Source organism: Ursus arctos, unplaced genomic scaffold (genome assembly GCF_023065955.2).
Source record: "Ursus arctos isolate Adak ecotype North America unplaced genomic scaffold, UrsArc2.0 scaffold_27, whole genome shotgun sequence".
NCBI lineage: Eukaryota > Metazoa > Chordata > Mammalia > Carnivora > Ursidae > Ursus > Ursus arctos.
In genome coordinates, this window is record NW_026622952.1 from 7,686,546 (window position 1) to 7,712,762 (window position 26,217).

Sequence of the window (26,217 nt, forward strand, 5' to 3'; positions counted from 1 at the left end):
GGTGAGCACAGCCGCACTCGCGCCCCCCTGGAGCCAATCTCTGAACTTCTTAACTTTTGTCCCCTATTTTGCTCTCCTCTCCGAAATGTTTGGGAGGCCACCTCCCACGCGGGGCCCCTTGCTCCGTCCTCATCCTCCAAAGGCGATTTTAGTCATGCTGCAGAAAGTGGGAGTTCTGCCGCCCCCCCCACCACCACCACCGAGCTGCTCCCTGAAAGCAGCGAGCACTCTTCAGCTGCATGTTCTGGGGAAGCCAAATCAGAGGCAAACCCTGAATTCCTCTTGCTCACGGCCAATAAAAACCTTGCTTCGGTGCCTGCTTCCTCTGCTGAAATCAGATATCCTAGTAATAAACAAGTCCGAAAGGCAGGGAAAAGCTCTTGCTTCTTTCTTCTGATTAGTTTTTCTTCCTTTAAAAAAAGTTTTCTCCTCTAACAGGACGCCTGCCCCAGAAACTTGAGCCCAGAGCTGTGCCCTCTCCCGCCCTGTATCCCGTGTCCCCCACTCCCTAGTCCTTAACCCCTGGGCTCCTGCAGACAAGGGGGGCGGGGCGCCTGCTTTCCCCAACCCCAGGAGGCTTGGCTCAAAGGCAGGTCAAAGGGTCTCGGGGAGAAGGGTCTTTGCTGCCTGGGGAGCTGGCTGCCAGCTTCCAGGGAGAGCTAGGTCCTCGGCCTTCTGCTGCTGCTGGGGGCCGGTCAGCAATGGGACAGTGAGGCAGGACAGGGCACCACTTTTTTTCCCCAAGACAGTCCTTCTGAACCCCTTTTGGGGCAACCACCAGGCTGTAAAGAGCCAGCCCGGTGGGTTTTGGTGTTGAGTGCACAGGTGAGAAAGCCAGACAAAGCGCGCCTCTGCTGTGAAGGGGCTTTTAGGGCGGAGGACTTGGGAGCTTCCCTTCCTGGGGCTGTCTTCGCCTGGGCTCCCCGGCCTCCTGTCCTTGTCCTTGTCCCATCCCAGGGTAAGTGCGTCTCCACACGTGGCCCACTGTGCAGGGCCTTCCCCCGCCTGACATCTCTTTTCTCCCCTCCCTCCCCCAGATAGGTTTTTAAGTGACTTTGCTGTCAGAGATGCTATTCTGTTTGTTTTTCCTTCTGACACTATCTCTCTGGAGAGTATCTGGTCAAGAGAATTATGTCGAGGCTGCAGATTGCAAGAGAATTGCGCCTAATGGGGAACAGACAGACAAGACACCTTTCAAGTCCAGCCAAGTTATCCCCCCTCTTTCTCTCTCTCTCTCTCTCTCTCTCTCCCAACTTCTCATCTTCCCTTCTTGGCTTCAAAGTTGGCCCTGGTTTCTGCTAGTTGCTTCGGTACAGCTGGTGAGTAAGGTCACACATTGATTTTATTTGGGAGATTGGCAGCTGGGTCAGGCTTTGCTCTGGAGCCCGAGAGCAGGGGAGCTGGGCTGGGGCACGGGTGTGGCAGGCGCTGGCAGGGAGTGTGTGGGGAGCCCCCGGAGCCCCAGCTTGGAGAAGACACTTCGGCCCCCATGGGGTGGCTTCTGCTCCTTTGCGAGCTGGGAAAACGTCTTTTAAATACAAGAAAGGTGCCAAAAGCCCCCTCCCCTTTGTCCCTAGCATTTTTCATTTCAGCTCGTCCATGTTGGACTTCGAAGGGAAGAGAGGGTTAGCTCTGAGGTCCCTTGGGCCCTTGAAGGGATTTTAGGAGAGGAGCTGAAGGTTAGGGGCTCCCCAACCCTGTGACCAGCCACCCAGCCGCACGCTGCCAGAGCGGATGCCCGGCGAGGCAGACTGCGTGGAAAGGAAGCCCTTTTCTTTACCTATGTGCTTCTTGAGGGGAGAGGGCAGATTAGTAAAGCTTCTTGGTGGACAGTTTGGATTCTTTTGCCCTTAGTCATGAGGCTGATGTAATAGCATTCGACTGATTTCATGGTAAAGACGGTCACAGTTCCCAGAGCAAAGCGGGTCCAATTGCACCGCTGGCGACGCCCACCCTTATCGCAGCCCCTGGAGTCGGTGGGCGAGCCCTTCCTGTCCGCAGCTTCGGTGGAGAGCGCAGCGCCGCTTCCCTTCAGAGAGACGGAGGTGTCTGGGCTTTTAAGAATGTCCCATTTGACCTCATTTCTCCCATGTAGCTGTGGGGAACAGAATCGTCTGCCAGTCTGGCTCTAGGGGGAAAAGGGCACAGCTCTGCATGATGGGGCCTCGCAGCCCGTGGGAGAGTTTGAATCTGGGGGAGGAATGTGTGTGTGAGGGAAACAGGATGACGGAAGGGGGACCCTGATTCCACTCAGGCTGGGTTTAATTCTCTCCTCCCTGCTCTGCTCATCCCCACTGCTTGCGGTTTCAAAGCTTGTTCTGCAGTAAAGATGTGTCAGTTCTCAACAATTACAATAGACTAAAAACATACATTTCTCTTATGGTAATACGCTTCTCTTCACTTAAACCTATAAATCTAAGAATATGCCACTTACTAATTATTGTAAGCCCGAGACGACAGAAGATAGTGCTGTAGTGAGGCTCTGGGAAGGAAGAGCCTTGAGCTTAGGTCTCGTTCTGCCACCAACCCACTGGGACCTCAGAAAAGGAGCACAGAACCCTCTCTGGGACTCCGTGCCCTGTCCCCACAGGGAGGCACCATGTTGCCGAAATGATCCCGCCAACTTTCATGAGGGCAAAATGAGAGAATATAGGGGAGGGTGCTTTATGGGCCAGGAATGTTTAAAAAAGGGAGGGGGGAGAGTTGATTTATTAAGAGAGGCAATGGTTGGAATCTCTGAGGAAGTTTGCAGGGACAAAGCCTGGTGGGATTATCAGGAGCCTTTGAGCATCTGAACCTTCTGGGGCGGGCACCAGGCAGACAAGGGCCCGGGCTGCTGATGGCAGACAGAGAATGCTAGGCCGCATGCTGGGTCTGTCCCAGAAGAGCACGCCGTTGTGACTCAGGGAACTTGCTGTGGGTGCTAGCACTGATCTGACGAAAATCTGGGAGGATTCGGACCTGCTGCCTGTCACGTGTTCCTAAATCAAAGTCACTATTTTGCTCACTTTTTTCTCTGCCAAAGGTCCTGGCCTGCTGTGGGTACAGGACAGACTTACTTTGGTTTCCTTTCCTTATCTGGGTTTGACTCAGCCTCCCCTGGCTTTGCCTCCTTCATTGTTCTCAATCTAGAGGCACAATCCAGAGAGTTCTTAATTAAAAAGTTTAGACCAGTTCACCTCTCCCAAAGTGTTCCACAACCATCCGTGGACCCCTAGTCCAGTTAGCAAAGAAACGAAATATCTGGAAGAACCTAGTCATTCCTCTCACTTGGAAAAATCATGTTCTCTTTGGCCTCCTTTCCTGCCCTCTGAAGGGGTGAGACTCCGGGTGAGGGGCCCCTCCCAGTAAATTTGCTGACGGTGGAGTCCCAGTGCTTGCCCCACAGGTTAGCCAATGTCGCCACCTAGAGGCCACTTAAAATGGAGGTTCTTGCGGCAAGAGGTAAACCTCTTTCCTTTCTTAATTCCTGAAATGCAGACATTTCATTTTCTTGCCTTTAGAGGTTCAGAATTCCTCTCTCATCCACAGCCTGGCTTTGGCTGCACATCTGACCCAGAGCAAATCCTCCTCTAAAGCTGGGCTGGCACGGTGTCCAGTGATGGGCACAGCTGCTACCTGTTGGCTCCGATGCCCCGCTCCTGTTACACTCACTCATTACACCAGGTCTTAAAAAATAAATCTTTTAATTGCTTTGTAATCGGCACCGATGGTATAATTCAAACTCACATTTTTATTTAACACGCTCTGAAACATCATGTTATAGCTCTGATTCAAAGAATATAGGAATCATAATGGTTTTAAGTTTTACAAAATTACATTCAGCAGCAGTGACAGGTTCTGAAAGTTACTTCATGAAAGACCGGGGCTTGAATAAATAAGGAAAAAATATCCAGAAAATCAACAAGGCAGACAGAAGTCATCTGTTATGAATATCTGAGAATTGTGCTTTCTGGTTTTTAAAGATCTGCCACTTTATTAACAACCAAGAAGTTGCAAATTTCTGGCTTATCTGTATAGCAGGGGAGTGGAGGGGAGGGTAGGGGAGGGGATGGTACAGATGTGCCTGGAAAATGCTCTGCAGGGGCGGGAACCTCAAAGCCAGGCCTTGTTGAAACTGTGAGCCTGAACTGGCTTTGAAGGAATTTCTAGGAAGTGATGAGAGTCACTGGTCTTTCATAAGAAATCACAGCATTGAATTCTCCTCACTGGAGAGCCCAGGGGGAAAAGCTCAAAGCCCTGTCTCTTCAGGAGGATGTTAGAAAGGCCCAAACCCATTTGTTCCCTCTGTCATTTTCAGGGTCAACCCCACAAGGTGGCCAATGCCAGAAACTCTCATGAGCAAGGCCTTGGGTTTGGAGCACTACCGTGAGCCCGTTCCGGAAGTCACCTGTTCTGCCATTCCAGCAGAGAGACATATTTACTGCGTGGGGTGGAAACTGGGGGCAGCAGTCACTCTGCTCCAGAGCAGCCAAGACAGTTACTCACCAGGGGTTTGTACGAAGAGAATTTCCTATGCACGGGGATGACAAATGTGAATCCCTCTCACTTTGGTGATCAGAGGCACCAGTGGCCACGTTTTCACCTGGGGAAGGCATTCACGGGTTGGTTGCTACTCCTGGGCAGGATTCGAAACTGAACTCGGTTCCCGGCTACTGACTTGATATCTGTTCTGCAGAAATGTCTGGATTTCTCAAATCCAACCCAAAGCTGCTACCTGAAGTGAACTTCTCAGTTCAGGTACTAAGTACAGATGGTTTCCACCGACGCACGTCGTCATCGGTGTGCTCTCTGCAGGTCCCGAGGAGCGCACGGCGGTGCCGCAACGCTGGGACTGTCAAGACGGAAATCCGGGTGAGTGCAGAGCTCGCCTTCCCGGCTGGGCCGGCCTCAGGGTGCCTGCGCCACCCCCACCGGCGCCTTTAGCTCTGCTGCCGACGTGTCCGGGGCGGGTGTCTTGGAGTAATCTCGCTCTCCAAAAATGGTGCTTCCTACTCGGACATTCGTAGATCCTACTTCGATCTGTGGGAAAGAAGAGAAAGTCCCGGGGCCCGAGTTTAAAAGAAGGCAGCCAGCACCGAAGCCGTGCCTGTCGCTCTGGCTCTCGAGCGGCCGCTACGAAGAACGATGACGCGGCAGCTGCAGAGGGCTACGGGGCAGTGGGGAACCTTGGGGTGATCCTACTTCTAGGGCGTGCGTGAGAAATCAGGAAGCACTTCCTTGGCTGTCACCGTGACGAGGGGAGACGACGGCCGTTTATTTGGGGCCGGGGATGTGAGAGGTCACACTGTGCGACTGAGATGCGGTGGCACAGTGGAGAGGTCTCACAGCCCACAGCCCTTCCGGATGCTCCATGATTACGTAGATGGGAAAACCTCCTCCTGGGCCACCTGGGGGGCTCAGTCAGTGAAGCGTCTGCCTTCAGCTCACGTCATGATCCCGGGGTCCTGGGATCGAGCCCCGCATCGGGCTCCCTGCTCAGCGGGGAGACTGCATCTCCCCCTGCCTGCCGCCCCCGCCGCTTGTGCTCTCTCTCTCTGACAAATAAATATATAAAATCTTTATTAAAAAAAAAAAAGAAAGAAAGAAAACTAACCCGAACCCTCCTCCTGATTGTTTGAGCACAGGATCGAATTCTGTCGTACTTATCAACACAAAGTATTTTTGTACTGTTTTGATTTTCCAAGAATGCAACTACTGGATGCAGAGTGAAGTTTAAACTTTGATTTTTAGCCCTATATCAAGTTATTTACTATTCCGGAAAAGCATACATAATAAATAAACTTAAAAAAATTATAGTTTAATTTCTTTTTTTGTTAGTAATCTCTACACGCCCCATGGGGCTTGACCTCACGGCCCCGAGATCAAGAGTCGCGTGCTCTATGGACTGGGCCAGCCAGGCGCTGCTTCTTAGTTCTTCAGAATCCGCTTAGGGAATTATATGGAGTTTATTTTATTTTATGTTTTTTAAAGATTTTATTTATTTATTCGACAGAGAGAGAGACAGCCAGTGAGAGAGGGAACACAGCAGGTGGAGTGGGAGAGGAAGAAGCAGACTCCCAGCGGAGGAGCCTGATGTGGGGCTTGATCCCAGGACTCTGGGATCACGCCCTGAGCCGAAGGCAGACGCTTAATGACTGAGCCACCCAGGCGCCCCAATTATATGGAGTTTAAAAAAGTTATGTGTCAAGCTCTAGTTTCTATACATTTAATTTCAAAAAAGAAGGGGGTGAGGGATGCTGGAACGGTTGGTTGAGAGCCACTGCTCTTTGGGGCTCCCCTACTACGATGAGGCGTTTTCAAAGGTTTCTCTGGCAAAAACCGCTTCCTGCTGTGGCCTTTAGGACCCTCCCCTGGAGGCGGGTAAGGGCCCCCAGGAGGACACTCACCGCGTGCTGGAAGTCCGCGGACATGCCCATGCTCAGCTCCACCTGCTCAGTGGGGACGTTCAGCTTCGCACACAGCTCCTCTCGGAGGGACAGCAACACCTGACAGGAAGACAAGAGTGGCATTTATTTTATCCCTGCCTTCTCTAAGGATGCCTGAAAGCGGCGGAATCTGAACATCTCTGCCAAAGGTTATTGATTCCTCGTGGTTTCAAGGCCTGTCACAATTTTCAGAAGTTACCCAGTTTTTTTCGGCAAATGCTCTTACTTTAAAAAAAACTGATCAGCCACTGGAAAAGGAAGGAAAGAACTCGTTTTCTCTGAAGACTGTGTTTTAGCCATGTTCATGTAGGGTTGAGAAAGGTCTGTGGGGTTTTGGAAACCTATTTTCTCCTTTCCGACAGGTAATATCTGGGATGTCTCTGAAGTTTGTTACGACGGCCAGTCCTGCAACAGCATTTTGCTAGGACGCTTCCTTGGCGCACGAGCCATCCCCCCATCCTTGGCCCCCAGTACCTGGAAGTCCGGATTTGGTCCTTGACTAAGATCATGGCCGAAGCTTCCTATGGTCATGAGCCCCACGAATTCCAGGCTGAGGCACTTGGTATTTATGTGTTCCACCACGGCTACTGTCTCGGAAGGTAGAAGGCCGTGTTTACCTTCACAAAAAGGAACAGAAGATACCTGGACCAACGTGTTTGAAGTAGCCAGCGGAAGGCTTCATTTTCACCCCTTCCTTATAACAAAGGAGGTGACTTTCGGGCTAGCGGACTTCTTGAAAAAAACAAAACCAAAAACATATCCTCAAGTCCCAAAGAGTAAACTTATTTTTGAGGTCTTTGTCTATGTTGCTTCCCTCTGGTCAGGAATGGAGTAATAATCGTCTGAATCTCAGTGATCTGAGCTGAGAACAGTTAGAGCAGAGGGAAGAGGAAAAAAACACTGCTCTTCCTGGGACACCAAGAAGACTCACACTGCCAAAATGCCAGATTCACTGGAGAATTCTTTTCCTAGCTCTGGTATTTCTATAATTTCATCGATTTATTAGAACAGTAAACATTTTAGAATAAAGTGTATATCACCGTTTTCACTCTGTATCTGCAGAATTTACGGGAACTTGCTAATTAACAACTGGAGGAGGACTCTGCAGCGAATGGTTACTTGTTCTGCAGTTACAAGGAACACGGATAATCCCTCTCTCTCGTTTATCAAATGGAGATGCCGTGAATGTTCACTTTCATCTTTAGTTACAGCAAATTATAGCTAATCATCAAGAAATGATGTCATAGACTTGCCCTGGAGCCAATTTCAGATGTACCTACGTTGATAACGTAATCTATAATCTAGGCGCGGGCAGAAGTAATAATAGTTACAATTCACAGAACACTTACGCGTCAGGCACATGCCAAGTGCTAAGAGCTTTTCACTTAATACGCTAACCATGCAGTAAGTACTCTTACTCTCTCCACTCTAGAAATGAGGAAACTGAGGCACGGGGAGGCTCAGTACCTTGTCCAAGGTCACACGACTGGAAACTACGCAGCTGGGATTTAAACCCAGGACGCCTGGCCTGAGGACCTATCTGGAAAACAGCCTGCACTGTGTTAATTCATGTTCCGGTTTGGTGACTACTGGGGCTCTGCTGGTCGTAAGCAATGACTGGTCTGTGAACACTTCTGCTTATCAAGCGCTAACAAGCAAGATGTGTGGGGTTCGGTTCTCTGCCAACAGCTCTGCCACATGACCACTTTCAGTGCTCGCAACATCCCCTGACGTAGGCACCATTATGATTATCACTGTGTGCGGAGGAAACTGAGGTACAGAGAGGTTAGGTGACTTGCCCGAGGTTACAATGTTGGAAAGTGTGGGGGCTCCAACCCGAGGTCTGATTTCAAAGCTCCTGCCCCGTTCACTAGGTTACAATGTTACCCCAAGCCCCTTAAAGATATTCATTACCTGGTGCTCACTTTCTTCTATTCTCTCCCAATGTAACACTGAGTAATTTTTTTTAACACCTGAATGTTATACATGTAACTATGCCATCTCTTTCAGGAGTGATGGACTTTTAGGAATTTTCAGATCAAAATTACAGTCTCCTTCCCAACTCGTCCTATTCTGGGCCACCAAAAAATTAAGAATTAACAAACCACAAATGTATGAAAGAATTATACATGGGCTGGCTTAGATGTCACTGTGCCATCTAGATTGTACGGAAAACAGCTTACATAAAGACCTGTGATTTCATTCTAGAACCTTAGCCATCCGTTACTTAGGACTGCCATTCTTCCTGACCGTCAACCATCCTAGGGAAGAAAAATCTACAATTCAGGTCTGGTCACTTACTCTCCTCCCCACTGGTGTTAACTTGGACCATAACCTTTAACCTTTCAGGAGAACCTTTTTTCTGCCACGAACTGTTCACTTTGTCTGCCAACTTCACAGAATCCACTGTTTCCAGCATGAACAGATTGGGAACAGCTGTAACGACAAAGAGGCAGGGTAATTCTTCACTCAACCTACCGCAGTAAGCAACATACAACCAATCTTTCTGACTTGGCGGATGGAAGAACTATTTCCCAGCGGAGTCTCAGTCCTGCTCAGACTTACGTGACGGTTTTACTAGATGTCAGTCTGAATGTCGGCCCGTTGCTATCTCATCATTTGAAAGGACCAATCAGGGAAACTGACCTACCGCGATCAGGCGGCACACGCATTTGAGAGGGCTGGCAACTGTGCAGATTCCCAAGAGCAGGCTCAATGGGACTGCATCTCGGCTCACACTGCGAGAACTGGGTCAAGATAACAATAAAGTAAGGATAACTATGGAGGCCAAAGTACTTCCCTGGCATGATAACGCCACGTTCTTAAACTGTGGGATGGGGGTGCTCTGATTCAACAAGGATGTCAGAATGACAGCTAAGGGAGACGCTGAGGTCATTGAAACCATCTCCTTTTCCAAAGATGCATGTGACATGAAGTATCACCATCCCTCTTACCTTAGACACATAACAATGAAGACAGAAGCAGCAACACCAGCAGCTTGCTCTAGTCAAACAGGCGATTTGCTAACCAGTGTAAATGCGTTACTGCTTTTTAATCTCTACCATGGTTCATGAAGCACTATTATTACCTCCACCTTACAGATGGGGAAGCTGAAGCTCAGAAAGGATCATTTATTCAAGTAACAAAACTAACAAATACTATAGCTGTGCTTTAAATGATGGCAGACTCCATTTTTTTAAAAAAGATTTTATTTATTTGAGAGAGAGAGTTGGTGGGGAGGGGGAGGGGAGAGGGAGAAGCAGACTCCCTGCTGAGCAGAGTGCCCAACATGGGGCTTCATCCCAGGACCTTGAGATCAGGACCTGAGCTGAAGGCAGATGCTTAACCAACTGAGCCACCCAGGTGTCCCATGACTCCATATTCTTAATGCTGAATTTGAGCTCAGGCTATTTCACTTTAAAAAATATGTATTTACAGCAACTTCTTCCTGGACACATTGCCAAAGGCAAGGGAAGCAAGGGCAAAAATGAACTATTGGGACTTCATCAAGATAAAAAGCTTTTGCATAGCAAAGGGAACAGTCAACAAAACCAAAAGACAACCAACAGAATGGGAGAAGATATTTGCAAATGACATATCAGATAAAGGGCTAGTATCCAAAATCTATAAAGAACTTACCAAACTCAACACCCAAAGAACAAATAATCCAATCAAAAAATGGGCAGAAGACATGAACAGACATTTCTGCAAAGACATCCAAACGGCCAACAGACACATGAAAAAGTGTTCCACATCACTCGGCATCAGGGAAATACAAATCAAAGCCACAAAGAGATACCACCTCATACCAGTCAGAATGGCTAAAATTAACAAGTCAGGAAACGACAGATATTGACGAGTATGCGCAGAAACGGGAACCTTCCTACACTATTGGTGGGAAGGCAAGCTGGTGCAGCCACTCTGGAAACCGCATGGAGGTTCCTCAAAAAGTTGAAAATAGAGATATCCTACAACCGAGCAATTGCACTAGTGGGTATTTACCCCAAAGATACAAATGTAACGATCTGAAGGGGCACCTGCACCCCAATGTTTATAGCAGCAATGTCCACAATAGCCAAACTATGGAAAGAGCCTAGATGTCCACCAACAGATGAATGGATAAAGAAGATGTGGTGTGTGTATATATATATATATATATATATATATATATACACACACACAATGGAATATTATGCAGCCATCAAAAGATGAAATCTTGCCATTTGCAACGGTGTGGATGGAACTAGAGGGTATTACGCTAAACGAAATAAGTCAATCAGAGAAAGACAATTATCATATGATCTCACTAATATGTGGAATTTGAGAAACAAGGCAGAGGATCATAGAAAAAGAGAGGAAAAAATGAAACAGACAAAACCAAAGAGGGAGATAAACCTTAACAGACTCTTAATCTCAGGAAAACAAACTGAGGGTTGCTGGAATAGAGGGGGTGGGAGGGATGAGGGATGGGGTGGCTGGGTGATGGATATTATGGAGGGTATGTGCTATGGTGAACGCTATGAATTGTATAAGACTGATGAATCACAGACCTGTACTCCTGAAACAAATAATACATTGTTAATTAAAAAAAAAAAAAGTCGGGGCGCCTGGGTGGCACAGCGGTTAAGCGTCTGCCTTCGGCTCAGGGCGTGATCCCGGCGTTATGGGATCGAACCCCACATCAGGCTCTTCCTCTATGAGCCTGCTTCTTCCTCTCCCACTCCCCCTGCTTGTGTTCCCTCTCTCACTGGCTGTCTCTCTCTGTCGAATAAATAAATAAAAAAATCTTTAAAAAAATTTTTTTCAAAAAAAAAAAAAGTCAAAAATATGTATTTAAAAAGAGACCAAAAGTAGACATGCTTGATGTAAAAAAAAAAAAAAAAAGGCAATATATAAGTACATGCAGTAAAAACTCAAAGCCTCTTACTCTAGAAACTACCACTATTACTGTTGGGATGAAGATTCTTCCAGATCTACTTTAGTGTATTTCTAGCCAATCAAAAACACACACACACACACACCCCAGATGTATAATTTTCTGTTATTTTTTGAAAGAAATTACAAATTGGATCATACTAAATGTTTTTTCCCCCTAAAGATTTTATTTTTAAGTAATCTCTACACCCAATGTGGGGCTTGAACTTTTAACCCTGAGATCAAGAGTCGCATGCTCCACTGACAGCCAGCCAGGCACCCTGGGTCATAGTAAATGTTTTACGGCTTGCTTGCTTCCAGTTAGCAATACATGTTGGAGTTTTTTTTTACATCAGTACCATAAATCCACTACTTTTAACAACTGCAACATTCCACAGAACAGATGATCACAATTTACTTAACATTGTTCTTATTAATACACATTGTTTCTTTTTTACTACAAAACCAAAGCTTAGAAGCAGACCTTTGTGCACTTACACAAGTTGCTATATGACACGTGAGTTCCAAGAACTGAAATTACTAGTTAGGGAGGAAGTACAATTAAAACTGTGTTAGATACTAGAAATCCCAAAAACCCCTACCATTTTAGGATCTTCCTGGCAAAATGCGGAGTGCTCATTTACTCATGCTCTCAAGACACTGGACATTAGCAGACTTTATTTTTTGTAAACCTGATCAGTGAAAAGTAGAATTTATTGTTGTATTTTCCATTTCTCTTATTGAGGGTAAGCGTTTTTCATTTGATTATTGGTCTTTCGTATATTTTATCCTTATAAATGACCTGTTGTTAGTTTTTCCCTATGTTTGCCTTATACATTAAAAAATATATACATATGGTTCTTTATGCATTATGGACATTAACCCCTTCCCCTTTTAAAAAAATATTATTTTACTACCAATCTGTGCTTCCCTTTTGCTTTGACATATAGAAAGCTTTCATTTTTGTATAAGCAAATATGCTAATTGTTTCTTTTATGGTTTCCAGATTTTATGTTTTATTTAGAAAGGCCTTTCACCAGCCTGAAAAAAAATTTTTTTTCCTATATTTTCTTCTAATACCTCATAGCTTTGATTTTCAAGTTAAGATTTTAATCTCGCTGGAATTTACACCGTGAGGAAGGGAGTCTAATTTAATTATTTCTCCAATAAAAAGCTGATTGTCTTGCTGCCATTTATTAAGTAGAAATAGGCTCCCTACTTCCCCCACACCAAAATGAAATAGCTTTAAAAAATAATATAACAGACCTGCTTCCCAGCAAAATGAAGTACAGGCATCAGACTCACCCTCCCACCTGAACATCCAAATGGACAAATACATGAAACGAATGTTTACAAGAACTGGGTATCCCGCAGTGAAAGATCGTGATCTCTGAGGGATGAGAAACAAATGAAGTGAGCCCTACAACTGCCCCAGCTTACTGCCTGGAGAGTTTCTAGAATGTGGCAAGGGAAAGGGGAACACAGGAAGAGCGCAGACCCGAGTCGAGGACATGAACTGAGAATCTGCAAAGACTAAGCAACTAGAGTTCCCAGGACAGACTTCGGGAGAGGAGAGAGCTGCACACAGAGAGATCACTGGTGAGTTGTGAAGGGCCCCCCTCCAGAACTCAGCTGGGTACAGATCAGCACGTGCGTGTGAGGAAATCAGCCCTGGCTGAGGACAGAACTGTTTGAAAAGATTAGAAGAAACAGTGCCTGATGTTCACAGAGGGCATGGAACAGTGCCTATTCCCACCAGACAGGCTGGAATGCTAGGATTCATGGGGCACTGGGTCGAGTACACAGAGGGCCTTGTCTCAGTAATGGGGAATAATTAACCCTGGACTGAGCTCTGCTCTAGTCACTCTGACTAATCTTAAAAGCAAGACCTAAAAAGATCAGACTGTTCGCAACTAACTTAACTGTGTTCCAACGAAGCTCAAAAATATTTATAGGAATATGAAAATGACCAGCTCCCAACAAGAAAATTTACAATGTTCGGCTATTAAAAAAAAAAAATCAGGCACTCAAAGAAGCAGGAAAATATGATACATGAGGGGTTAAATCAATCTGTTGAAACTGCTCCAGACTATCAAAGATGACAGAATCTGTAGATAGCACATTAAAACAGGTACTATAACTGTGTGCCATATATTAAAAAATATAGAGAGACATGGAAGATATAAAAAAAGACAAATTGAACTTCTAGTGTGAAAGCTACAATGGAGGAGATGAAAAATCCTCTGATGGGATTAATGGCAAATTAGACAACGCTAAAGAAAGGCTTAGTTACCTTGAAGAAATTATCCAAAATGAAATGCAGAGAGGGAAAAAAAAATCATAAAAATTAAAAGAGCAAGAGTGGGCTGTGGAATCACCTCAAGCAGACTAATAGGTAACTGGAGTCAGAGAAGGGAAAGAGGGAGGCAGAAAATATATGTGAAGAAACAATAGTTGAAAAATTTCTAAACTTGATTAGAACTGTAAACCCCAGATCCAAGAGGCTCAATGAACCCCAAGCACAAGAAATGTGAAAAAAAAATCACACCAAGGCATATCATAATCAAATTGCTCAAAGCCAGTGATAATGAGAAAATCTTGTCAGCTGCTAAAGGAAAAAAACAAACATTACATACAGAGGAACAAAGATAAGGGCGACATTATATTTCTCATTGGAAACAATGGAAGTAAAGACAGTGGAGCAACATCTTTAAAGTACTGAACAAAAAACTGTCAAGCTAGAGTTCTATAGTCTGCAAAAATCTCTCTCAAAAATAAAGGCGAAGATGCAAAAAAGTTCAATGGAAAAGAATGAAGTTGCACCTCCCTCTTCCTTAGGCTATACATAAAAATCAACTCAAAAAGACCCAAAGGTGAGAGCTAGCACTATAAAACGCTTAGAAGAAAACAGGAGCAAATCGTTGTGACCCTGGGGGCACCTGGCTGGCTCAGTTGGTAGAGCATCAGACTCTCGATCTCAGGGTTGTGAGTTCAAGCCCCACACTGGGCACAGAGATTACTCAAAAAACAAACAACTTTGTGACCTTGGATTTCTTAGCTATAGTACCAAAAGCACATGCCACAAAAGAAAAAAGAGATAGACTGGAGTACATTAAAATGAAAGATTTCTGGGCTACAAATGATACCATAAAGACAGTGAAAAGACAACCTATGGAATGGGAGAAATATTTGCAAATCATATACGGCATAAAGGACTGGTGCCTAGGATATATATAAAGAACTTTTACAACTCAATAATAAAAAGATCCAATTAAAAAACACACAAAGGATTTGAATAGACATTTCTCCAAAGAAAATGTACAAATGGCCAACAGACACATGAAAAATGGCTCAACTTCATTTGCCGTTAGGGAAATGCAAATCAAACCACAATGAGATACCATTTCACATATTTATTTTTTTTAAAGATTTTATTTATTTATTTGACAGAGAGAGACAGCCAGCGAGAGAGGGAACACAAGCAGGGGGAGTGGGAGAGGAAGAAGCAGGCTCCTAGCGGAGGAGCCTGATGTGGGGCTCATAAATTCATTACTTTAGATGAAATGGGCAAACTCCTCGAAAAACATAAACAAAGCTCACCCAAGAAAAAACAGATTATGTGACTAGTCTATTAACAAAATTGAAACTATAGTTAAAAACCTTCCTACAAAGAAACTCCAGGCCTCACTGGTGAACTCTACTAAGCAGTTAAAGAAGGGACCATACCAATTCCACAAAAACTCTTTCAAAAGACTGAAGAGGTGGGAATACTTTCCAGTTCATTCTATGAGGTCAGCATTATTCTGTTATCAAACCTAAAAAAAGATATCACAAGAAAACGACAGCCCAATGTCCCTTATGAATGTAGATGCAAACATTCTAAGCAAAACTTAACAAATCGAATGCAACATTACAGTAAAAGGACAATACTGCCTGACCAAGTGAGCTTATTCCTAGGAATGTAGGGCTGGTTTAACATTTGAAAAATCAATAAACGTAATTCAACATGTTAATAAACTGAAAAAGAAAAAACTGTAGGATCATTTCAATGGATGCACTAAAGGCATTTGACAAAATCCAACACTGATTCTTGATAAAGCCTCTCAGAAAGCTAGGATTAGAAGGGTAATTCCTCCTTCTGATAAAGAACATCAAGAAAAACATGCATGTACACTCGTAGCATTTCTATTCATTACTGTATTAGAGGTATGAGCTAGTATAATAAGGCAAGAAAAAGAAATAAAAGGCATCTGGCATCCGGACTGGAAATTGTCTGTGTTCATAGGTAACATAATTGTCTATGTAGAAAATTATATGGAATCTGCAAAAAAAAAAAAACAAAAAAACAAAAAAACAAAAAAACCCTACTAGAATAAGCAGAACTTAAAAAAGTACTAAGAAGCTACTAGAATAAGTGGAACTACTAACATGAGTTTAACAAAGTGGCAGGATAGAAAATGAATATACATTGCTGGTGGGAATGTACAATGGCACAACCACTTTGGAAGACAGTTTGGCAGTTTCTTCAAAAGTTAAACATACATGATGGGTAGAGGGTTTCAGTTTTGAGAAAGGAAAAGAATTCTAGAGGATGGATAGTAGTAACAGTTGCAAACAATGTGGATGTACTTGATGCCACTGAACTGTATACTTAAAAATAGTTAAGATGATAAATTTTATGTTATGTGTATTTTATCAGAATTTAAAAAAAAGTTAAACATATATTTATCATGTGATTCAGCCATTCTACTCCTAGGTATTTATTCCAAGAGGTAAGAAAAAGTCCAGGGGTGCCTGGGTGGTTCAGTCCGTTAAGCATCTACCTCTTGATTTCAGCTCAGGTCATGATCTCAGGGTTGTGAGATCGAGTCCCACATCGGGCTCAGCATGGAGTATGATTTTCCCTCCCCCCCCACTCCCCACCGCTCACATGCTCTCTCTCTCTCAAATAAATAAATAAATAAAAATCTTAAAAAAATAATTCCTACAAAGATGTTCTTAACAATTTTCCCCCTCACCTCCATAACCATTTTATTTGTCATAACCCCAAGTTAGAAGCAACCTAAATGGCCATCAACAGGTGAATGGTTAAACAAAAAGGAGTGAACTACTGATGCACAAATCAACGTGATGAACCTTAAAATAATTATGCTCAGTGGAAGAAGTCAGACCAAAAAAGTACCTACTTCATGATTCCACTTATGGAAAACTCTTAACAAGTAAACTAATCTACAGTGACAGAAAGCAGGTATGTAGTGCTGAAGGAGGGGGGCACCTGGGTGGCTCAGTCGGGTAAGTGTCTGCTTTCGGCTCAAATCATGATCCCGGGGTCCTGGGATCAAGTCCCAAATCAGGCTCCCTGCTCAGTGGGGAGTCTGCTTCTCCCTCTGCCCCTCCCCTCTGCTCATGCTCGCTATCTCTGAATGAATGAATGAATAAATGAATAAATGAATAAAATCTTAAAAAAAATAAGAGTGCGGCAGGAGGGATGGGGGAGTAACGGGAGGAAGGAGTTACAAAGGGCAAGAGGAAACTTTTTGAGGTGACGGACGTGTTTACTATCTTGACTGCTGTGATGCTGTCACAGGTACAATCATATGTTGAAACGAATCAAATCGTGCACTTTAAATATATACAATTTACTGTAGGTCAATTATACTTCAATAAAGCTGCCTAAAAAAATAAAGGTTATCTTAATTTTGACATGTTGAGAGGAATATGTATTCAGTTCCTCAAACAGACCTCCACATGTCATTAGCAGATGGTTAAATCCTTATGTAGTTAATTCTTAATTTACTTTACTGTATTTTACTGTATATTGTATTTTATCATTATGTACTGTATTTGTTTTATTATATTTTATTGTATTTTATTTACAGAGCTTTTTTTTTTTTTTTTTTAAGATTTCATTCATTTATTTGACACAGAGAGAGACAGCACAAGTAGGGGGAGTAGCAAGCGGAGGGAGAAGCAGGCTCCCTGCTGAGCAAGGAGGCCGACGTGGGGCTCGATCCCAGAACCCTGGGATCACGACCTGAGCTGAAGGCAGACGCCCAACCAACTGAACCACCAAGGAACCCCTATAGCTTTACATTTAAAGGAGAAAGGACAAAAACGTCTTCCTTGTCAAGTGAAAAATTTTGTGGGCTACAATTCCTTATAATTTATTTGAAAGACCTCCAAATAATACCTAACATTTCCAAGTAGGGTAGGTTTCCAAGTATAAACAACCCAGTCAACAGTGAATTCATTCTGTTCTGCGTATGACGCTTTTTCCTTATACTAAGAATTAAGATTTCTTTTCCCAAAATACTCCAAAACACAAATGGTGAACTAGGACCATTCTAAAAGCTATTCCCTTTTCCACAGAAAGTAGTGTAAGTAATATAATGATAGATTTTTGTCATCATATTTAGAATTTTATCTTACCTATCAATTTGTTGACGTTTTGTTTCTGTAGGTGGCCAATGAAGTGCCATTTGATCTCAGGACATGAAGACAGAATCTGAAGAGAAAAAGGTAACCATGTTTGACTTAGAATTTATGAAGGCCTTGTTGGCCCAGACACCTTACACACTCCCTTCTGTCTTTTCATGTCTATGCAACAAACCATTATCACCATCTTCAGCCAGGCTAAGGATACTTAGAGAAAGACCTAAGGTTTCTACTCTGTTTCTCTTCCTTGTTCCCATCAGCTCCCTCCATCTTTTAGATATCATCCATTAAAGATGAACTGATTATGAAGCACCTGGCTGGCTCAGTCGGCAGAGCACGTGACTCTCGATCTCAGGGTCATGAGTTCAAGCCACACATTGAATGTGGAGCTTACTTAAAAAACAAACCAAAAAAGATGAACTGATTAAAGCTTTCAAATCTCAAAAGGACCCAGGATTATAGCAGGCTCCTAAATTACCACATCCAAAAAGCTGCAAAGGAGAAAACTATAGTCTTAGTTTTAATAAAGGAAGAAAATGTAGCTGAGAAATATTTGGAGCTCAAGGTGAGTGTAGACATTTCTACCGCTAGTTGATCCTCCTGTAAAACTCAACCACCAAAATGAGTCTAACTTTCAGCTGAAGGGCCAAGATTAGATACAAACTCAAGAGTTCAGATATCCACTTACTTTAGGATTTGATGCTTTTTCTAGCAGCTCTTGAACCTAAAGGGTAAAAACAGAATGAGTCAGAAGTCTGGCAATCATGACTCTTTCAAAGGCAGACTGGAAAAGGCCTCTTACATAGTTCTCCCCGAAAGTGCGCTGGCCGTGACTGTAGGCTTCCATCACCATGTCTGCAGGTTTGGTTTTGCTGACTGCTACTAGCCGGGGCTGGATGGCTGGGAGATCCTGCCAAGAGGAAAGAGCCAAATGAGTGAATGTTTAGGAATATTATCCCAATAAGTTCTATAAGATAGATCCCATCGAATCAATCGGCATAGGTCTTAACCTGACATTGGGTAAGCTCCATTATTCCAATACTGGAGGGAGACCAGTATCAAATAATGTTGATCGGATGTCGTTCAAATGTATGGCATCCAAATCTAGTGCGTTAGCTACGTTATTTTTTTTAAAGATTTTATTTATTCATTTGAAAGAGAGACAGAGAGAGCACAAGCAGGGGGAGGGGCAGAGGAAGAGGGAGAAGCAGACTCTCTGCTGAGCAGGGAGCCGGCTGTGGGGCTCGAACCTGGGACCCTGGGATCATGACCTGGGCCGAAGGCAGACACTTAACCTACTGAGCCATCCCGGCGCCCTGTGTGAGCTACTTTAATATCTAGTCTCTCTCAGGAGAACTGGGAAGGTAAGTAAAACAGTATTTCCTTAAACTGTGGTCTTTGACCAACTGCATCAGCATCATCTGGGTACCACTCCAGACCTACTGAATCTGAATCTCTGGGGCTAGAGTCTGAGAATCTGCCTCGTAAACAAACTCTCCAGAAGATGCTCTTGCATACCAAGGTTGGCGGTTTAAGAATCACTTCATTAAAGGAAGGCATTACCCTCTGACTAGAGCGGATGCTCCTTCTGGCTTCTGAAATTCCAAAGTTTAGTTTTGGAAACTCATTCTGATCCTAGTATATTCATTAATATTGCCCCCCCACTTTCAAAAGTGGCCTTTGTGGGGTAGCTATGTAATTTTCCATGCAATCCAATCGAGAACCAGTAGCAGGACTGAGGCAGGAACACCAAAAACTCTGGACTCAGGATTAGGCCCATATGACACCCCTGTTACGGCCATCACATAAAACGCAGGGCTTCCCTGCATTCTGCCGCAACCAAATCTATACAAAGGCAACAAGAGATCCACCTACCCTCATACAGCTCAGTTTTCATGTACCCCATCACCCTCTGCAATTTTTACAGAATCACTGTATTTCCTTTTTTCTTTTTCTCCCCCAAAGATCTTTTTCATTGCCTGTGTATAAAACCAAGCAGAGACTCATTTTTCTGAGAGGGCAGCAATGATACACTCAGAGTGATTCAGTAGAAATGAATGAGGGACACGTCATGTCAGGCACAGTGGGTCCCCCATTCATGTGGATTACTTTGCTGCTTAGAAAGACCCATAACTGAACAGGCTTAAAACAGACATAACCTCATGTCTCTGAACATGACATCGAAGAAACCTTGAATGCTTTTTTTCGAATATGATTGTGATGGCTAATTTTATGAGAATCACTGTATTTTCAAAGGCCCTGAAGACTCAGGTCTATTAGCAAGAAGTCTCCTCTTCCTTCTGAGGGATGCATTTAGCAGCCTCTTACGAGACTATGTCATAACTCCTATGATTCTGTTGATGAATTGATGATTTCCAGAGAGAAAAGTGAACTGGCAGCTCACCCGCCCGAGGAGTTATGCTGGGAGAACCTTCCAGAATGACATTTATTAGGGAGAATCACTGAGAATCATAGAACATCAACGCCAGCAGTGAGCTTAAAGCAATCAGAGCTTATTTCCTTGCCTATGGCAGATGAGGAAACTCCGAGCCAGAGTAGTTAAGTGACTTAGATCAAGGTAACATCTAATTTGTAGCCAAGGAAAGACTACACTAATCTACCTCTTCTGTCTCCAGGACAGCATTCTGAATTCCGACACCATAAATGCTTGATCAGAGAAACTTTGCCCTTTCTGTTCAGTTGTGTCTCACTCCACACCATTCAGCTTAAACTTACAAGGAGGGGAGCAAATATCGACCCTTGATCTTATTAAATTCCAAGAGGAGACAGAATATAAGGGGGGGGGGAGTCTCCCTTTAAACTGCTTGGGATTGGATGTTAGCTCCCTCCCGCCCCAAACGTCCTAGTGCAGCTCTGGTGTCTCCAGAGTCTGGCCAATTCACCTTCTCTCTCACCTACAAGTGGAGCCGACAATTACTGAGCAACTACTAGCTGTGAGACGCTGCCACACAGGTGATCTCTGGCGACCTGGCCTCCTTTGGGTGCTCTTATAGTAGACGTCTTCTCTTGCACCCTCTGGGCACAGGACTGGCGCTGCTCCCGTCCGCTAAGGCTGTTGACCCCTACACGAGGTGGGATGGGCAATGGTCGCGATGTCGGGGGGCAGGTCATTTTCTCGGGCAGTGGACACCTTCTGCTCCAAGTGAGCCAACCTCCAGAAAACCCGGCAGACTCATCGCAAGGTCGCGGAGGAAACCCTTCCCTAGCCTTTTGGGGGCTCTGCAAGCCGCGCGGAAGCCAAGGCGGCAGGACGGCTCCCGCCCCGCCGGGAGCCCCCTCTGCGTCACCGTGACGACCCATTCCCACGCAGGTGTCCCCCCTCAAAGCAGCCGCCCACCGTCCCCACGCTGTCTCCTTCCTCACCCGCGGCCTCCGTGCCACCGCCTGCTGCACGCGCTCGTTCACTGCCCGCAGTGCGAACCCGATTCCCAGCTCCGCCGACATGCTGCCAGCTCTCCACATCCCCAGGGACCTACGCCGAGCCCTGACCCTCCGAACCCCCGGGCTGAGACCACTTTCCGGTCCCGCCCAGCTCGCGTCTCGTGTGGTCCAATCGCCGTTCACTACCCAGTCGTCTCACCCAATCGACACTGGGGCGGGGGCGGGACGGCGGGCGGCCCCGCCTCGCGGCGGCGGCCATGTCGAGGAGAGCCCCTGGGGCCTTGCTGGGGACAACCTGGCCGGGCTCTGGACGCTGCGTCCGCGGTGTGGAGGCCCCAGTAAAGTGGTTCCGCTGCCGGCCGGCGAGCCTTCCACGTCCAGCTGCCTGAACCCCCGCCCCCGCCCCTGTGGGAGCTTTCTGACGAAAAAAAAAATAGGCCTGTTCCTGGGTCCTCGTCCTCTTCCAAATGCCCCACAGATTTGCCTGTCCCTGGCGTTCAAAGAACTGTGAACTGAGATTTCTGCGCGAGGACCAGGACTCGAAGCTGCTAGAGCGGGAGACTTGGCTCTTAGTGCCTCAGATGAGCCTCGTGAGGAACCGTTAAGAGATAGAAATGAAAACTGTTTCTAAAGAACACAGCATGATTCAAATGTAGGGTTATTTCTTCTCGTCGTCCTTGAAACCAGTACTGTCCGATGAGAATATGCGATTCACACAAGTAATTAAAGAACTTCCAATAGGCGCGTAAAAAGTAAAACGTCTTAATGAATACATTTAACCCAGTATCTCCAAAATAAGGTTTCACTATGTAACCAATAGGAAAACTTACTGAGGTTTTTTTTTTTTTTTTTTTTTTAAGATTTGTTTAAAGTAATCTCTACACTCAAGTGCGGCTTGAATTTAAGAATCCGAAGATCAAGTGTCGCATGCTCTACCCATTGAGTCAGCCAGGAGCCATGAGATTTTTTTTATTGTACTTAATTTACAAAACAGTGTGTCATTTTGATTTACAGCATGCCTCAGTTCCGGCTATCCGTGTTTCCGTAGCCACCTGCCGCTAGCCCTCCCTTATCGGAGAGCACAGACAGCTTAAATGGTCTAGCATGACCTCGGCACACATTCAGTCTAATTCTTGGAATATCCTATGTGTTCAGCTCTGGGCAATGTGAAGGCCATAAACGTGAGCAGGAGCCAAACAATATAAAGTCTAACACAGTAAAATGCAAAGTTTGATAGATGGTGAAAAAGTAGGTGCTGTGGGTAGGTAGAAAGAGATGGATTGTGTAAAGGAAAGCGCTTTTGGCTGTACTGCTTAAAGATTCTCAAACATTTCAACTTAATGAAGTGGGATGCTATTATGTTGGAGAAAAGGCCAAAGTTTGTTCCTCAAGTTGTCTTGGGGTGACTTGGCTTACTTCCAATCTTCAGGAAATAAAGGGCAATATTCTTTCTTCTCTCACAATCTTCCCAGACCCCAGGAACTGAGATAAAATTTCATATGTTGTGCTCTGGGAAAATCACTTTTGAGCAGAACCTAGGGTGTTTGCCATCAAGGGCCACTTTTTGGGAAGTTTCTCTTTACCAGGTAGAGGTAACTGGGTTATCTGTAAATTTGGGTTGCCAAAGACATTAGTAGTAATTGTGCTCAAATAAAATGGCTCTGCACTTGATAATTTCTACTGATAACAATTAAAAAATGACTAGAACAGCCTTTCATGGTGTGAATAGTTCGCTGTAGAGATAGCAAATTGAAAGGCACTAGGCAGCAGTCAGCGGTGGGAGGAGCAAAGGGGATTACAGCGACCAGGACCATGGTGAAGAGATGTATAGAGAAAGATGGGGTGAACATGAGATACTTAAAGTGACAGGGTACTTCAAACACATTCATTCATTCATTCATTCATTCATTCATTCTAGACAGAGTACACAAGCAGGGAAGGGCAGTGGGGGGGGGGGATCTTTAAGCAGACTCCACACCCAGCACAGAGTCTGACTCGGGGCTCTATCCCATGACCCTAAGATCATGACCTGGGCCAAAATCAAGAGTCGGACGCTTCACTGACTGAGCCGCACAGGCACCCCTGGAAAACATTTTAAAAACCATAAATACCTCAACAGATCTAAAGAATGTACATACAATCCAGGGGATGGGTTATTATGACAACAAGCAGGAATCTTCAATTAATTTCAATTAATAGGTCAGGTGTCTTCTTTGAATTTTAAGGTCATCCTCCCCCACCCCCATTCCCCATATTGTATGGGTGTGTGGCTCCCAGAAAGGCATCAGAAGAGTGACTTAAGATTTCAAGCTAATAAGGACAGTGGTGCCAAGACTGGGTAGTGGTGGCATAGGACTGACACACATTGAATCTTGGTTTCCTCCCTAAACTGTGATCTTGGGTAAGTTACTGAAGTACTCAATTTTTCCTTTATAAAACCAAGTCAATATCTCCTTCAGAGGTGCAGTGGGGATCAATCAAGATAACATGTGTAAGACACTTAGCAGAGTGCTCCCCCAAAGCAAGTTGCAAATGTTCAACAAATGTTAGTTCCCCCACCCTATCTATTCAGTCAACATACATAGGGGCATTTCTCTATAAAGATAACTTGGGAGGAGACCAGGATGAATAAGACAGGCTTTACTGTGGATTCACTTCTAAGATGCTTTTCACCTCTAACATTCTATAATCTTATGAAAATGAAAGTAAAGACAGAAAGATGAAGGTGACCCTGGTCTCATCATTTCACATTTTCCAATGTCTTTACTTCTCAGCTATCCTTTTGAATGAATTTTATTCCACTTTTTTCTCCTTATTTTTTTAGTTTCTTCTCTTCCACTTCCTGGGACATCAACCATCTAATTTAATACCTCATTCTTCCCTAATCCTTGGGAATGGAGGTCCACAATCACTTCATCACCTGTAACTGTCTTCAAATTGCTCCAACAGTTTGCAAGGACAAAGAGGAAGAGGGAAAGATTAAAAAGCCAAATACCCAGAGGAACAGATTGTATACTTTTATAAAAATCTAGTATACTTATTCCCCATAGATGCCATTAAGCATTTAAAACATTCACCTCTGTTGTCTGAGGCCCTGAATTATGAGAAAAACACTCATGGATTTTAAAACTGCTTCCTTCTGAGCTTACTGTGATTCTTTTGGGGGATAAAAGAAGATAAAATAATAGAAAATTACAGTTGCTTGGTTACTTGGCTCTAAAGAGAAATGGAGAAATAATGCCCATGTCCCAGTTTAAATGAATTGAGGTAGAGAAGCCATGACAACAATCCCTCAGCAAACATGCTGTCACATTTGGCTTTTGAAATGTGAATATAGATTCTAGAACCACAGACCTGGGGAGGACCTTCAGAGATCATTTGGTCTTTCATATAGAAAGAATGACATTTAAACTATTCCAAACAGCATAGACTCTCTCCAATTTCTGAAGACCATCAGAGAAGGAAATGTTATTCATATTAATCCCTGGATTTATTTTCTATTTGCACACAACTACTTCCCCTGATTTCAAATTTTAGCCAATCTTAAGTGAAATCTTTTAAAATGCTCTATTCTGCAAGCTAATTTCCTCTTCATTGGTCTCGGAGGAGCTAGAGAATACCTAGCCAACCCTTATGCAACTTTTATAAAGTGAAGTCATTAAATTCCCCTTCTGCCTTTTATGGGGTCAACCCATGGGCTTTCATTTTTTTTTCTTAATTTTTAAAAGAGTTTATTTGAGAGAGAGCATGAGCGGGGGAGGGGGGCAGGGAGCAAAGGGAGAGGGAGAAGCAGAATCCCCCCTGAGCAGGGAGCCCACCGTCCCCTGCCTGATGCAGGGGACACAGGGCTCCATCCCAGGACTCTGGGAACATGATCTAGGCCTGAGCCGAAGGCACACACTTAACCAACTGAGCCACCCGGGTGCCCCTGGCTTTATTTTTTTACTTTTTGTTTTGCTAGCCTCCTTTTAAAAGTCTTTCTTTTCAAACTGGAGCCCCAAACTGGGAATTCCTCTCACGAGGGACAAATCTGCTTATTTTGTACATATGACATTTCTGTATATGTACGTATTCTCAATACTGTGTGCTGCATTCCAATAGTTCCCTTTTCTCTCTCTGCGCTATGCAATCTGTAATCTTATTCCGTGTTATCACATCTTTTTGATTTTCCACTTAGCGGTACCCGCTTAATAGCTGTGCGCTTTTTAGCTTGTTTTCCCAGATGACTGAAAACGTTATACACAGCAGGCCCAGAGCTAACCCCTTCACACGCACGATTTCATTGAATCCACTCAACCCATTTTATAGGTGCAGAAACTGAAGTTCAGAGAGGTTAAATAATTTATTTAAGACCATATACATAGGAAGTAGTTGAGCAGGGATCTGAATCATGGCAGGCTAACCTCAGGGACTACATTCTTAACTTACCTATTCACCTGTAAGTTTGTATTATTTGGTAGTGGCTCTCAGACCAATAGAGAAAGTTTGAGAGCACCATTAAAAAATCTGAGAAAGCCTGGGCTTGGGTTGCCACATCTGGCAAATAAAAATACAGGATATTCAGTTCAATGTGTGTGTGTCATATAAATAACAAATAATTTTCTCGTATGTCTCCTGCAGTATTTGAGACATACTTGTACTGCAATTTATTAGTTGTTTATATGAAATTCAAATTGAACCGAGCGTCGTGTATTTTACTTGGCAGCTTTAGGCTGGGCATCTTTCCAGGGTAGAGACTGGGACTTTCTCACTGAATTGATATCAAAAAGTTTGGGTCAAGTGAAAGTGTCTCTACCCTTGGGGCCAGAACTGCAGCAGTGAATGGCTTCTTTAGAATGATCGATTTCCATAGCACCTACCAAGACTCATGCCATGTTTACAAATTATTTATTGTTTCTACATTGATAATGGGGATATTCATCTGAATATATTTTTAGGGTGATCTTGCACTCCACTCGCTAGGGAGGGACATTTTATTTCTCTATATCACCTATCCTAATATTAGCTGTTGCTAAATTTCATTTAATAAAAAAGTAAA

General features: G+C 44.3%; 1 protein-coding gene and 1 non-coding gene across 2 annotated transcripts; one reads left to right on the top strand and one right to left on the bottom strand.

Moving 5' to 3' along the window:
- Positions 1–3,669: 3,669 nt before the first annotated feature.
- Positions 3,670–21,330, bottom strand: PLPBP (pyridoxal phosphate binding protein). The gene is made up of 8 exons (XM_026508352.4): positions 21,162–21,330; positions 18,580–18,687; positions 18,466–18,501; positions 17,772–17,847; positions 8,730–8,864; positions 6,903–7,045; positions 6,390–6,488; positions 3,670–5,022 (listed from the first exon to the last, which is right to left on the bottom strand). Exons 1-8 carry the CDS (start codon positions 21,258–21,260, stop codon positions 4,891–4,893), a joined length of 828 nt encoding a protein of 275 aa, XP_026364137.1. The 5' UTR covers positions 21,261–21,330; the 3' UTR covers positions 3,670–4,890.
- Positions 14,280–14,352, top strand: TRNAE-CUC (transfer RNA glutamic acid (anticodon CUC)). The gene has a single exon. It is a non-coding gene; the product is annotated as a tRNA-Glu (tRNA).
- Positions 21,331–26,217: the final 4,887 nt, after the last annotated feature.

Excerpts from the sequence above, each read along its gene's own strand:
- PLPBP (XM_026508352.4), bottom strand. The coding sequence starts at position 21,260 with ATGTGGAGAGCTGGCAGCATGTCGGCGGAGCTGGGAATCGGGTTCGCA. Across the intron at positions 18,502-18,579 it reads GCACTTTCGGGGAGAACTAT|GTTCAAGAGCTGCTAGAAAA; the intron begins GTAAGAGGCCTT and ends TTTACCCTTTAG. Across the intron at positions 8,865-17,771 it reads AAACGTCAACAAATTGATAG|CTGTTCCCAATCTGTTCATG; the intron begins GTAAGATAAAAT and ends TTGTCGTTACAG.